The 13,495-nt window shown below is 42.5% G+C and overlaps 1 protein-coding gene across 2 annotated transcripts in view; it reads right to left on the bottom strand.

Annotated features, from left to right (window-relative positions):
* Nucleotides 1–2,236: 2,236 nt before the first annotated feature.
* ttll7 (tubulin tyrosine ligase-like family, member 7) overlaps nucleotides 2,237–13,495 on the bottom strand; it is a 79,900-nt gene continuing 68,641 nt past the window's right edge. Inside the window, exons 19-22 of one of the 2 annotated variants that reach the window (XM_034678052.1) lie at nucleotides 13,250–13,410; nucleotides 10,468–10,641; nucleotides 4,831–4,935; nucleotides 2,237–3,885 (exon numbers count right to left, since the gene is read on the bottom strand). In XM_034678052.1, coding sequence (XP_034533943.1) covers nucleotides 4,875–4,935; nucleotides 10,468–10,641; nucleotides 13,250–13,410 — 396 coding nt within the window. In that variant the 3' untranslated portion in view covers nucleotides 2,237–3,885; nucleotides 4,831–4,874. The remainder of the gene's footprint in view (nucleotides 3,886–4,830; nucleotides 4,936–10,467; nucleotides 10,642–13,249; nucleotides 13,411–13,495) is intronic. The other variant, XM_034678047.1, reaches the window with a different exon arrangement.

Here is a 13,495-nt window from a genome sequence, read left to right as displayed (position 1 = left end):
TCAAAAGCAAATGCCTTGCTGAGAAACAGAACTTGTAGAATGAATAAACCAACCACCAGGACACACTGAGTGAGGACCATCCGTGCTCCTCGTGTGTGCATGTGTTGTGTTTATCTGTTGGTTTATGTGTCAGTTATAGGCAGAACCCCTGCTGAGAGCAAAGATGCTGTAAACGAGGCACCGCCAATAATGTATCGCAGCGGGTGTCATTGAACGTGCCCCCTTGAGAATACACATAAAACACAAACATACACACAAATGTCAGGACACAGACGCAGGTGTGAGGCCTGGAAAACTAATAAAACTACAGCGAACATATGTGAACATTTGACCCACACACATACAGTATATAACATACTGCACACAGTTGTAAGGAGAGATATGTAATCCTTACACACACAAACACAAACGCGCACGCACACGCACACACACACACACACACACACACACACACACACACACACACACACACACACACACACACACACTTTCATACAGAGGCAGCATTTGTCTGATAAAAAGGTCACTTGTCATTTGAAAGCATACAAACCACTACTGGCTCCACATTTAAAGCCTCACTGGAAAGAAAAGGAGGGCATTCGTGCCTCTGGACACCTCACTCATAATTACAGAGCAGATCACACTGCTCTTTTCCCTCCATGTCACTGGAAATAGTGGATTAAGAGGAAAAAAAGAGCACATTTTTTAAGCTTGGCCATCTGTTTTTGGGCAAAAGCATGAGTGTGTGTGTGTGTCTCTTTCCTTATCTCATCTGAACCATCCACCTCTCACACAGCTCCCTGTCGCTTTTTTACTCTCCAGGCCGAAGAGGTCGGCTTAGGGCCCTGAAACTGGGTCATCTGGGTGTTTAAAACAAAATACAAAAAAAGAGGCTGGACAGTGGCTGCAGAGCAGCTTGGACCATGCACAGGTAGGGGAGGACGGGATGGAGCCATTGTTGAGATGGAGCTGAAGAGGGAGAGCTAGGAGTGGAAAGGTCAGGACAGAACAGTGCAGCCCCATTGCAGGGGGAGATATTTTTGGACAGCACGTCGGGGTCGCAGCGCCAGACTGTCAGCCTCTGGTCTGCAGTGGGCCAAGGCGGAGGCCAGAGAGCCTCAAGGTCAAGCCCTGGATCTCTGCTGCTGACAGAAACAGGGAGGAAAAGAGGGATAGCGGGAGGAAGGAGGGGGGGAAAGGTCACAAGAACCTGGACGCCATGCTGCTGATGCAGGTCTAAATAAAACTCCCTCTGTTCTTTTTGAGCGTACACACACTCGTGCAGGGTGGTATGCGGGTCAAGATGGAACATGAACAGGCTGCTGGGTACACACTCTTATTTCTGAGGCGAGTGACAGTTCAGGAGTGTCACCTGTCCACAGGGGCCTCTGTGTGAAATGCGATATAACTCAGAGCCTGACCCACAGAGGCAGAGAGCTGCTCCTGTAATGGATATCAGCTGAACCGGAAGTTTGAAAACCCATTAGTGTTGGACAGCTATTAAAGTCAGTGTTAGTAATTAGTTCTTCTTGTTACACAGCTCAAATTCCTTCACTAAAAACAGAAAAATATTTAAATTGTCATTTGAAAGTTTATTACCACATTGAAATGTATCTGCATTTTTGTCAAGAAAATAATGTCAAAACATTTACTAATTAGTCAAAAAAAAGTGAACAAATAAACAAAAAGCTGTTATGATATTAATTCAGAAAACAGTGATATAGTCTGTATTAAAATGTGTGGTGATTACGCAGCTCAAGTCAGTGCTGCACTTTTCCTCATAATTAACAACATACAGACAGTATCATGACCTCAAGGTAGTCGGAAGGTTAAGGCGAATATGTTTAGTCTAACTTCTTTTTTTTTTATTTAATGTTTATCAACATATCATCAGAGTAAATACAGTGAGATTATTGTCTGCTTTCTCTCTATCTTCTTGGTCATTATGTGCCTACCCAACTGTCCAGACATAAACAGAGAGCACTTGTCCATTAAAAAACTATCTCCAGTGTAGAGAAAGAAGGGTTTAAACTTCTTATTTTACTTTAACGAACACAAATGAAAGAAAGAGACCAGGAGGAATGTTTGCTTAAACATTTTATTGCTATGTAAAATTAAAAATCTCATACCTCCGATGCAAAAGAACTACTCTTAAATAACACAAATAAAATCAGGCAAAATTAAAATATTTGGCATTGTGAATAGCTGTTCAGTGTATGGGGGGGGGGGGGGGGCATTCAGTTTGAGCACATTACACTGTATTGTGCAGCCCACTGATAATCTACCATTTTGAGCATCTATTTGATGTATCATCTCTTGCGGGGTTGTACACAGAGCCAAGTAAACAACATGTAACACTAAGATTCTCCCTATCAACATGTAATACTGTATTTAACTGAGGTCCTGCTGGAGATTTATGACATATTAACCTTGAATAAAAACCAACTAAACACATAGAGGAGATGTGCTTATTATTGGCACATCCATGATATCCCTGGCACTTCATACCTGCAGTGCGGTGGGGAAAAGGCTGCAGTTGCTCGTCCCAGGCAAATTACCACTGTTACAGTGCGGTACATTGGGGCTGATGAGCCGAGTCATTCAACGTGCTGCATGATCTGTAAGCGAAGCACACGTCCCTCTTATCCTTTACACATTCATACTAGAGACGACAAATCTACAAGTGGAGTGTCTTCTTGAGTGCAGCCGACACAAGACACAATCGATAATGACAACACAAAACTTCAAGTATAATTCAAACGCAGCTCCGTCTAACCACTAGAATCTGGTTCAGGGTCTAAAATCTAAGCATGCAACCACTACTGTAATGTGCACCCACTTTCTCTTTCTGTGACAAAGTGCATATTAGAAACTGGGTGCTCTCTGAGACTTAAGTTTGGCTCTTTACGCTGTGGCATCAAAGTCAGCTCATTCTCAACAGGCAAAGAGGCTTGGCTTTTCTACACCGACATTCTAAACAATGTGTCACTTAATTATGCTGCAATTAATATCACACATGAAAACATGAAGCATCAGCATTCAACAGTTTTGAGTTTCTCTGGGCGCCACCTCTTCACTGTACTCTGACCTGCAAAAACTGGAGCATAATCATTTATAAACATGAAGCCTCTGATAAAAGTTATGGAATAAATTAAATGTAGAAATCAAATTACAGCCAGCAAAAATAAGCTTCTTCTTTTTTTTTTTTTTTTCATCGACGTTCTCAAACAATGGATAGCTTTGTTGTTCTCATTCCATATCTGCATTCTGCACCAGCATTCACTGCATTCATGGAATAGCTTACAAAAGAAGTAGGTACATAAATAAATAAATAATCCTTGCATTGTTAAGTATTTGTTATTTTTTCCTTATACAGTACCTCGACTTGTAACTGTACAGTGAGTAGGTGTATTACAGCAGTTACAAGGACAAAATAGGGGTAAACCCATTGTTCAGTGATAACTGGGATTGACGTAGGGATTGGGGGTACTGGTGGTCTGCTGGTCTAGGAATGACCAAACAATTCTGGACTGGACACGGCTCATTCGCAGGTCCGAATCCACCAGGCCTTTCTTTGTTGGTCTTCCACGAGAAGGAGAGAGGGTTGGCTAAGGTTGAGGTTCCATCCAGTGTCCAGAGCTGCCCCAAATAATCAGATCCATACTGGACTAGCTGAGATCAGAGTTTGGCTGGGTTAGAGTCACAGGGAGGGAAAGGTTGAGGTCAATAGGCGAGGTGTCCGGAGCCAGGTTGCCACGGTGACCTCAGAAGTGGCCCATCCTGGCTGCAAAAAGGCTGCGCGAGCGCGGCACGGCCGAGGACATGCGGCCAAAGCTGGACGAAGGCCACTTCATGATGAACTGGGAGGTCACTGGCAGCAGATACCTGGACAGACGGAAAAGAGCAAGGGACGGAGGGATTAGGGGAGAGGATGAACATAATGAGAGGATTAGATATGCAAAGGTCACAATTTAGAGGTCAGGGCGCATTAGTGCTCAGCACTGAGACCACATACTGCCAACTTTTCATATATTGATTTTACCATTTATGGCCAGCTCCGTTTGCACATTTCAACTTTAATAAAGGCCTGTTGATTCAAGATATAATGACATTAGCCTCGACTAGAAAGCAGAAAGAAGAAAAGGTGTTGGCTTAAATCGTGTGATCCATATGATCTGAAGTATTTTATATAGGGCTGCAACTAATGATTCATTTTAGTGTCTACTCATGGGCATTTTGCACCCAGTTAATCAGGTAACCACATTGTGAATAAAATGCCAACATGTCATGATTCCTGACAAACATTTAGGTGAAAACCGTCGGAGTCGTGACCAGAAAAATTCTGTACTTTGGCTTTCCAGTGCTGATCTGGCATATCAAAACGTAGCAGATAAAATAAAAAAATTCTATATTGTCTTTTGCCTTTTTTTTCCTTTCAGATCAGTAATCCATAACCAAAATAAATCCATATATGACACAGGAAAGCCTTGTATTGTTATATTTGAGAAGCTGGAATCAGCTAACTTTCGCATGAAAATAATCACTTGTCATTCTTTGTCACTTAAATTGTGAGGAACCTGGTCTTTGCGTAATCCAACCTACTGAAAAATCATTGCAGCCATAAAGTTCATGTCATGTCTCATATCCCAAAAATATATACAAGACAAGTATTATCAGTTACACTGTGCAATATTAAAGGATCTTCTCTAAGATGATAAAATAATGGACTCTACACTAAAAGAGGCAGATCTTATCTTTTTTCTTTTAAGGACAACTCAATTTTCAACTTGGACCCTTACATTTTTTGTATCATGAACAGGAAATCCTCACCTATCATTCCGCGGCACAGGCGTCAGTACTTTTCTAAGACTTTTCTATGACACCTTCCACCGAGACAGAGCAGTGAGGCAGCTCCTGCTAACAGCGTTCCAGTACCTGAGAATGAGACCAGCGTCAGGTTGAGATAAGAGTCAGGAGGGGCTGAACCCTGCTCCCATCTTCCTTAGTTACTGGAAATGAGTCAGATATGGTTGTCAGAGCAATGTCAGATGAGATGATCAAATCCTGGACAGGGTTAACTGAAGATTATGCAAATGTTAGGGGACTGTTCAGAAGACATACGAGAGGGGAAGTTGAATTCTTCCAGACTGATCAGTTGGAAGAATGACTTGAATTTCTGCACTTTTGCAGCACCTTTGTCATATTATTATATTAGACACCGTAACCCTATTGCCACATTCACAGCAAGGATCTTTAACTAATAAAAGATAAATGTAATACTGGTTAAGTTGAACATGTACAATGGTCAAAAGAAATAGTTCCTTTGGAGGTGTTTAAGATGTGACAATCTAATCAAAAGTGAGCCACTGGGGCCGAGGATTACAGAGTGAAAAAGTAATATCTCCTTTTAAGCTGGAGCAGGGATAGCATACTTTCGTTGACAGCTCTCTCTCCTTGTGAAATAGCTCTTGGACAAATTAGCCGGGAAGCTGCTTCCAAAGTCGACCGGAAAGGGGGAAAAAAGCACATGTCGCTGAGGGCGTAGACTTCAACAGTGCCCCAGACCCAGGAGAGTAAGAAAGGATTCAAATTAACTTCATTTAGTCCAACAAGAGTGTCCTTGAAACAGCTTCAAGTGGGCCGTAGGTATCCCTCCAGCACATCTTCTTTGGCTGTGACTGGACTTGTTGAACAAGGGCTCAGTCCGTTTTTTCTTCTTAAACTCCTGCACTCAAACCCCAGAGAACAGGAGGACGGGACATGCTTTGCATTAAGCCTTTCACATTTGCTTCTATTCGGTAGCTCAGAGTTCACTCTTCAATGTGACAATAATGGCATGATTTTATGTCACCCTTGGATTTATGTCTTCTTCATATCTTGTGTTTCCCTCCCCCCTGCTTAACACCCTACTCCATCTGACTCTCATATGAGATCCTTATTGATTCTGTTCAAAGATATGTGGTCGGATTTCTCCTTTCACCCTTCCATTTCCATGAGGTTTTCACTAAAAACCCCAGCACAGGCATGAAAATGGCAAGACAAAAAACAGAGAAAGAAAATCAAATATTGAAGATCGGTTGGGAAGGAGTCTGTGTTCTTAAGAGATCCTCTGCCATTCGCTTTGAGAATATTCTGCTCATAGAAAGAATCACAGTGGTGGTAGTGGCAAGGAATGGGTGTGGGGGATTCTAGCGTCCAAGCGGCCGTTGTCTCTGCAGGCTATGTTTAATTGGACTCTCATTCAGCATCTTCCAGGTTTGTCCTCCTTTTGATCACGAAGAAGGACTTGGCAACAGCGCACATGCTTGAAAAGCCAGAGGGAGGCTTGTTTCGTGCACTTGTGCTTTGCTTCAATCCATCAGTTGACAGAGAGACAGAAAGACACGCTCCCTCTCTGTTCCTTACATGCAAGGCTACTATCTACTACTGTTGACTACTGACACTCCTGCCACGCTACTCCATCGAGAGGAGTGCCACGGTGAATTAAGAGCAAGCCAGGCAAGACAAAATGCCATGACTAAGGATTGAAGGGGAGACTGCCTCGATAGCTGACGCAATCACAAACCAAGAGGTACAAAGAGGCTTGAAGGTTATCTGCCGCCCACATTCAGCTCACCACCCCAATTAACCCTAATTACTGCCACACTTCTCCAGTCGATGAAAGTTAATAGAAACTGAAACTTTTGTCATCACAGGAAAATTGTCTTTGGGTAGTGACAGTAATTTCAGGCTTAACAAGAAAGTCATTAGCAGAGCTATTTAGCTACTTCCTCTCATCTGCCCACACAGGCTGGAGGACTTTTCCCAGACCCATGAGGCTGTTGACACACCTGATCAGGGCCCTCCACAGAGGAGAGATGCTTGAACAAGAGCAGGTGGTTAACTATGGATACAACTAAGGACCATGGCTAACAGGCTGTCAGGATCTCTGCAACTGTATGTGCTAAGTATGTGTGTTCATGCACAACATAGTGCAAATGTTTGAGAGGAGACACATTAGCCAGGATGTATGATCTTTGATTTCAGGGAGTCAAACTGTGAAGTTGAGCTCCTAGACTTGTGTGTCATTGGGTCTTATAATAATCTGGACTGAAAACTTAATTTGGATAGGCCTCAAATGTGGTGTCATACTCTGACAAGTATCACTCCTTAAAATGTGTCAAGAGTAGAGACATATGGAATAAATGGACCCACTATTTATCAATTAGTTTTCATCTGATATTGCTTTAAGTTCTATTTAGTTATGATTTTTGTGGTTTAAGTTGTGATTTTGAAACAAAACGAATAGAGCTGTCAGATTATTAACTTTTTTAACTTTAGAAAATTAAATTAAATTGGATTAATTGCATTTTTTATTGCATGATGATGTTTGATTTGGGAACCAAATTAATGCAATGAAATGTACTTTATTATTATTATTATTATTATTATTATTATTATTATTAACTTGACTTTGGATTTATTATTCAGATGCAGTGCTGCGACACCAGTATGGTCTGAAACATTGACTTAGAGATAGATGGTGCTTATTCTGTGAAATAGTGTTTAGTTTTATTTCATTTTCTTTTAAGGGATTACGAATTAAGGAATATGCACAAGTGCATGTACAACAATTTTGTTCCATTCACAGGTATACAGTGATATAGATATAGTGACTGTAAAAAAGGGCTCTACCAGCTTTTATAATGTGGTAGCCCATTCTCAATTTGCCACTGTATGCTTAGCTTAAAAGCCGTATCTCCAAGTCAATGCACTAGTTATTTTAATTTGAGATTGCATACAACTTTTGATTTGTCAAGTGAGCTGTCTCAAGTGAAATCTGCTATTCAGAAGCGCTGTAGTGTCACTATTTTCCATCACAGTGGCAGCAGGAACACGCCAGGCCAAAAAAGACAATAAAGCTCGCGATTTTAACGAAATAATGTGTTAATGAATTTACAGGTCTGCACTAAAGCATAGGTTTATGTTAGTACAAGCATATCTAAAACATCACTGTCTAGACTTACCCGCATGTACACTCAAAATTATACTCGAGAGATGGGGGAAATTTCACAATCCTTTTGCATGCAAAAAGTATTCAGATATGGGGCTCAAGCAGTGTAAGTTGGTTAAGTCAATATGGTATCTCTCAGGGTTAGTCAGTACACAATTCCCGCTTCATGACAGTGGATTTTGTTTGTATTGTTACGAAACCTATTCTTTGAATTGACTTGCTGTTGGATCTGGACACAGCTCAAACGGAATAGTTTGTACTTAGCTGGAAGTGAAACACTGAGAAAAGACAGATGATTGTTGCAAAACAGTCACATGACATGCATGCAAACGCACACATCCTCATTCACGCACATTTCACTCTCTCATATGCATTAATGGGAAAATAATCCTCATTGGGTCCCAGCTATCAGAAGTGGAGGCGGGTAGCGGCTGTTTCCTGCATGCCTGATGGAGAGATGTGAGCCGTTTGTGTCGTGAAACCGCAAACCACATGATAAAAGGCGAGCCATTGTCTGTCTTCTTGTGACAAGAAGAGAGCGGTGCTTAGGTTGATCATGGTGCTGATGCAGTGCAGGTGATGGACTCAGTTCCCACTGAGGCCATTCATTCTAAAAATGCACTTTGGGCAAGATGTTCTTGATAGAAGCATTGAGTGGAGGAAGAGTTTCACATGTGGCAGCAGGGTGATTGGCTGGTGATGTACAGCAAGCTGCGTTGAATGGTTGCGTTGTAGACAAACAGTGCTCCAAACAGTCTTAATATGCTTCCTTCTCCTGTCTCCTTCCTTTGAATATTTATTTGTATGTTAATTTGCCACTAGAATCAGAAAATTGGTTACATATCCCATTTTTAAGCAGAAGAAGTCAATCAAAACATCACTTGGTAGGGTATAAGTGGGGAAGGGAGAGGACACCATGTTAGACTGTTGGTTGCAACCAGTGTTGTGCAGGTGGGACCAAGCCTTTGTTACAGCTGTGAGGCGGTGAGAGCAGCAGAAAGCAGGGAACAGGGGTGGTGCTGGAAGATGGTTAGGGGGGGTTTAGCGGAACTAAACCTAGCAGAGACCTGCGTCGAGGGGCGAAGAGACGGAGGAGGAGGAGGAAGAAGAAGCGGCAGCGACAGCAGCAGGGGTTGAGCCATGGGTAGAGGCTGGTCCAGCAGCAAATGGTAAGCTTTTTTACACAGACATATATAGACATAGAAAAATATAAAGAGAGACAGACCAATGCATGCTTAAATGGACTCTGAAGGATACCTATACTGCAAAAAGTGGATATATCTTGTGCATGCTTGAGTGTTAAATCGAATCACGTTATGTTCTAATCCTTTAATTATTTACTTTTTCACTTACATTCTTGAACTAATCCTCAATATAAATATACTCAAGCTAAAACAACCAATAGCAACACTGTCAAATTAGTGGACACACAAGTAGCCCTACTTTCTGTACACAAGCCCACATACTTTTGTTCTAACAGCGCAGGTTTTAATACTGTAGGTGCAAAGTGATAGCCTGTTAAAATATGCGCAAGAGTTATGAATCATGTAAAGTGAGGCCCCGGGAAAAAAGGAGCTCTCTCTCTCATAAGGTCATTTGCTGCACAGGCTCATCTGGGCTCTAATTGAATTAAGCAGGCCTCGGGGGGCCCCGGGCTAACCTGAGCGCTAATCTGTGGGCCATTATTTCCTGTTAACAGCGCACTCCTTCTCTCCCTCTCCCCACACTCCCCGCTCCCTGTCTACCAGCCCAAAGCATATGTGCTTTAAAAGTTCACTCGCTCCAAACCTGAGCCGCTGTCTCCTGCGGGGTTCAACCTTAAAAATAGAATGGGACTGATTTTTTTTTTTCTTAGTTTGTTTGTTTTATCCGGGTTAGGTGATGAAGATGATGTCTCCTAAGGCTCAATTGAGAAGAGAGAGGAAATGTTCCTAAAAGGGATTTATGATGGTAGCTGTTCAAAATGTTCAAACCAAAGTTGCCTCCTGTGTATGCCAAAGTGTGTAAACATTTTTCACTCAATTTAGGTCCCTTTCTCTCCTGGGAGTTTTATCAAAGTTCATAACAAAGAAGCTTTGTAATTCATTCCACTCAAAGACGCATTTTTAAGACTTCCCATCTAGACATAAATACAGTTATTGTCTTGTTTAAGGTCTGGAAGCATCATGAGACCTTGGCTGTACAAAATCTGCTCCACTCACTTTCCTGGATTTCATTTAACAACTGACTTTGGTTAACATATGTATTTCTCACATTTACATTAATGTTTTTCCAGAGCAGAAGGTCAACATCTTGCAGAGGAAGAGGAAACTGAGGACACTTTTAACCTAGGAGCCTGTATTTTGGTTTCTTTGAACCCCACCCAGCCGCCCCTATGTATAGTGAAGTATCTGTTGCAGCAGGAATGCTATAAGAATCTTTCATAAATAAATACTTCAGTGGGGAAGCATTAAAGAGATGGGTGTCCTTCTCACCTGGTGTCGTCCCATTCAGGGCTGAGTCCGGTCAAAGAGCCGCGGGACTCCGAGACAAACTTGTAGACTACCAACAAGCAGTCCCTGGACAACTGGACAAGCCGACGGCAACACTGCAGCTCCTGGGGCGTCACCACCTCGCTGCTTTTACTGAAGATGGTCTCCCAAGATGAACTGAAGATAGAAGCAGAAAGGCACATATCCAAAGTTAAATTAAGTTTAAAGTTATGGAGAAGCATCGCCATGAATGTATCAGTAAACAGTACTCATCTATCATGTGTATGCATGATGCCAGTCTACAGATTAAGCCACATAATCTGTGTGCCTTACACATATTCATACATATGGAAATATGTTGTCTAATGTTTGGCCTTTACATGGACATGCATACACAAACAGTGTCTCACACACACACAGGAAGATAGATAGACACATAGAGAGGGAGGATGAAACAAATCCAAGTACAGTTAACCCCCTTTACAACCCCGGACATACCCCTGACTGTGAGAGAGCTTCAACAACTGAGACACACAACTCCAGGGGGTACGTTTGATGTCTACCCCCTTTCACTCCTTGGTTAGTGGGGGGTGCTTCCTCTGAAAGGGTTCAAAACTGTGTGTGTTTCCATTCTCTTCGTCTAAGTCCTTTTCAAAGCCTGTTGAATTTATCGCCCACAATAGCTGCGAGGCCGTTTGATTGTTGTTAAGTCCCTTAGATAAAATATCAAACAAGAGACGCAGAGGAGGGGGGAGGGGGAGGGGGGCACTCGGATTTGGAGTGTGCTTTTCGAGGTGCACTTCTTCTCTGTTGCCTCGTGACATCGGGGCCCCCCTGTGGGTTTTCATCCATGTTTGGGCCATGGCCCGTTGTAGTGAGAGGTAGGGTGATAGGATACCAAGCTGGCTGGATCTACCAGGGCTAGCTGTGATTAGACAAAAGCTACGTGGGGTGCAGCGTGCCGGGGTGGCCGAGGCTAGGCTATGCTAATCCTTCTGGGTATCTATCCCTCCAGCCAATATTGTGTCAACTTTCTTCATGATGTATCTCTTTCAATTACTCTCCACTCTGTTTTTCCCCCGTCCTTTTCTCTCATTTCACCCATTTTACCCCCTTCATCTCCACTCATTCCTTTCCTCACTCTTTTTCAATTATGTCTGGAAAGGAAGTTAGGAAGGGAGAGGACAGAGAGAGGTGGGTAACTACTTCAGTTTCACCCTCTGAGTCAAGGGAAACACGGCCACTGAACAACTGCACTGTAAAGAATATGGAGAGGAAGGATGAAAAGCTACCACATCCCTGCTGTTCATCCCTCAGGGTTGTACATGTATGTTTGAGTGCTTTACAGCATGTGTGACTTTGTTTTAGGATGCTTATGTATATAAAAAAAGAAGTGTGAAAACCAGATCCATGTATTTGATGATGTCTCACTGTGTGCTTCTCAGTGACTCTGAGAGAAGCTAAATATGTATCTAAGAAAAGCCGATGTAGAGGAGCAGCAGTTTTGCGAATGTGTGTCTTATGTGCTGTTTTGGGGTTTCTGTGGGGACATGATCAAGTGAGCTGTCAGCGCTGTGACTCATTCGGAAGGAAGCTACTTTCTGTCACATCAAACAAGTTGAAAAGAAAGAAGGTAGCTGAGTAAAAACTTCAAAGTATCCGATAAATAACCAAAGTAAAAGAACTAAGAGGCCTTCATTCACCCTCTTCCTGCTTCCATCCTTTCACTCTCTTTTTCTTCCTCTCACCTGTGAAAAAGCCCTGATTAACAGCCCAGATTTGTGACCTTAATTTGCACTCTGCCACCACAGAGTAACATGTTTCTTTCATCCCCTGGAGCTTTCAGGAAAGTGCAGAGGGGTCTGGTCGGTCTGTCACTCATTCCCTGTCATTCAGATGCAGTTACTTTGCCAGTCATACTGAATAAAACTGGTAAATTGTCCCTGCTGTCACTGAAACTGATACATTGACGAGCACTGGGCTCGAGGACACGGGGAGATTGATTGGAGCGTGAACTGTGGAGATACATAGCAATGCAATGAATGTAGCGGTGTGTAGTATGATAACTTGTTTGTGTTGAACCAGATTCATTGGTTCCATTTAAAGGTAGTCCTTCTTTGTGGTTGGCTGTAGGTCATTAACTCCAGTCAAATAAAAACTTAAAGCTTTTTTTTTTACAGCTGTTTTCATTTATAGATGAGTCTTTGACTTTCCTTATTGCAATCATTTCCCTATAGTCTGATGTGTGGATGCAATATGTAAGGGTTTGAACATCATGTCCGTGTTCCCTACTTCACTTTTCAAATAGCTTTTCTGAGTTAACCTTGTTTAGGGCAGAGATTTTCTGACAGATACCGGTAGCTGCATTCACTTCTGTAATTGCCTCAACGCTGTTTAGTCGCATGCACAACCACCAATACCATAATTTTAGCCGCCCTGCCTGGGCTCAGGTAATTTATAATAATTATAAATAATCATGAGCTTAGAGGGACAGAAAATGACAAAGTGCATTGCAATTTTACAAATGAAATGTATATTTTTGAATCACGCTCAGATTGGAGAGCAATTCTGTGCTGGCTGATACTCAAGACCTAGTATAAGGTTTGGTGTTGAGAGGGTATCTGAACATCTCTATGTAAATTACCTCTGCGCAGAGAGTGTGCACCATCTTACTCTTTAGTTTGCCTCATATTCCACATACGTCACTTTAAAGGCAGGCTTTTAACTAAACTATTATCCATCTCTTATCCAGCATGCAGCCCACAGCCTCATTGGACTGACGTACCCAGTGTTAGAGAAGCAGTTCCACAGCCCTTGTCCATGACTCCAGAGCAGGCGGTTGAAGATCCGGTTAAAGAGCCTGTAAAGATGGAGACTCTCTACGTCTGGCTCCCTCCAGATCCGCTGCAGCGCTGAGCGCACATTGGTCCGTACAATGTCTAAGACCTGAGCAAAGAGAGAGGGACAGGGCAACAAAGTTTCAAATCAAGCATCTGATAATGATTGAAATTTATGCTGCAAGACAAAAGGT

The sequence above is a fragment of the Notolabrus celidotus genome, chromosome 2, assembly GCF_009762535.1.
Source record: "Notolabrus celidotus isolate fNotCel1 chromosome 2, fNotCel1.pri, whole genome shotgun sequence".
In the NCBI taxonomy this organism is placed as follows: domain Eukaryota; kingdom Metazoa; phylum Chordata; class Actinopteri; order Labriformes; family Labridae; genus Notolabrus; species Notolabrus celidotus.
Note: the sequence above shows the minus strand (reverse complement) of the source record. Positions and strands in the feature narration are given on the sequence as shown.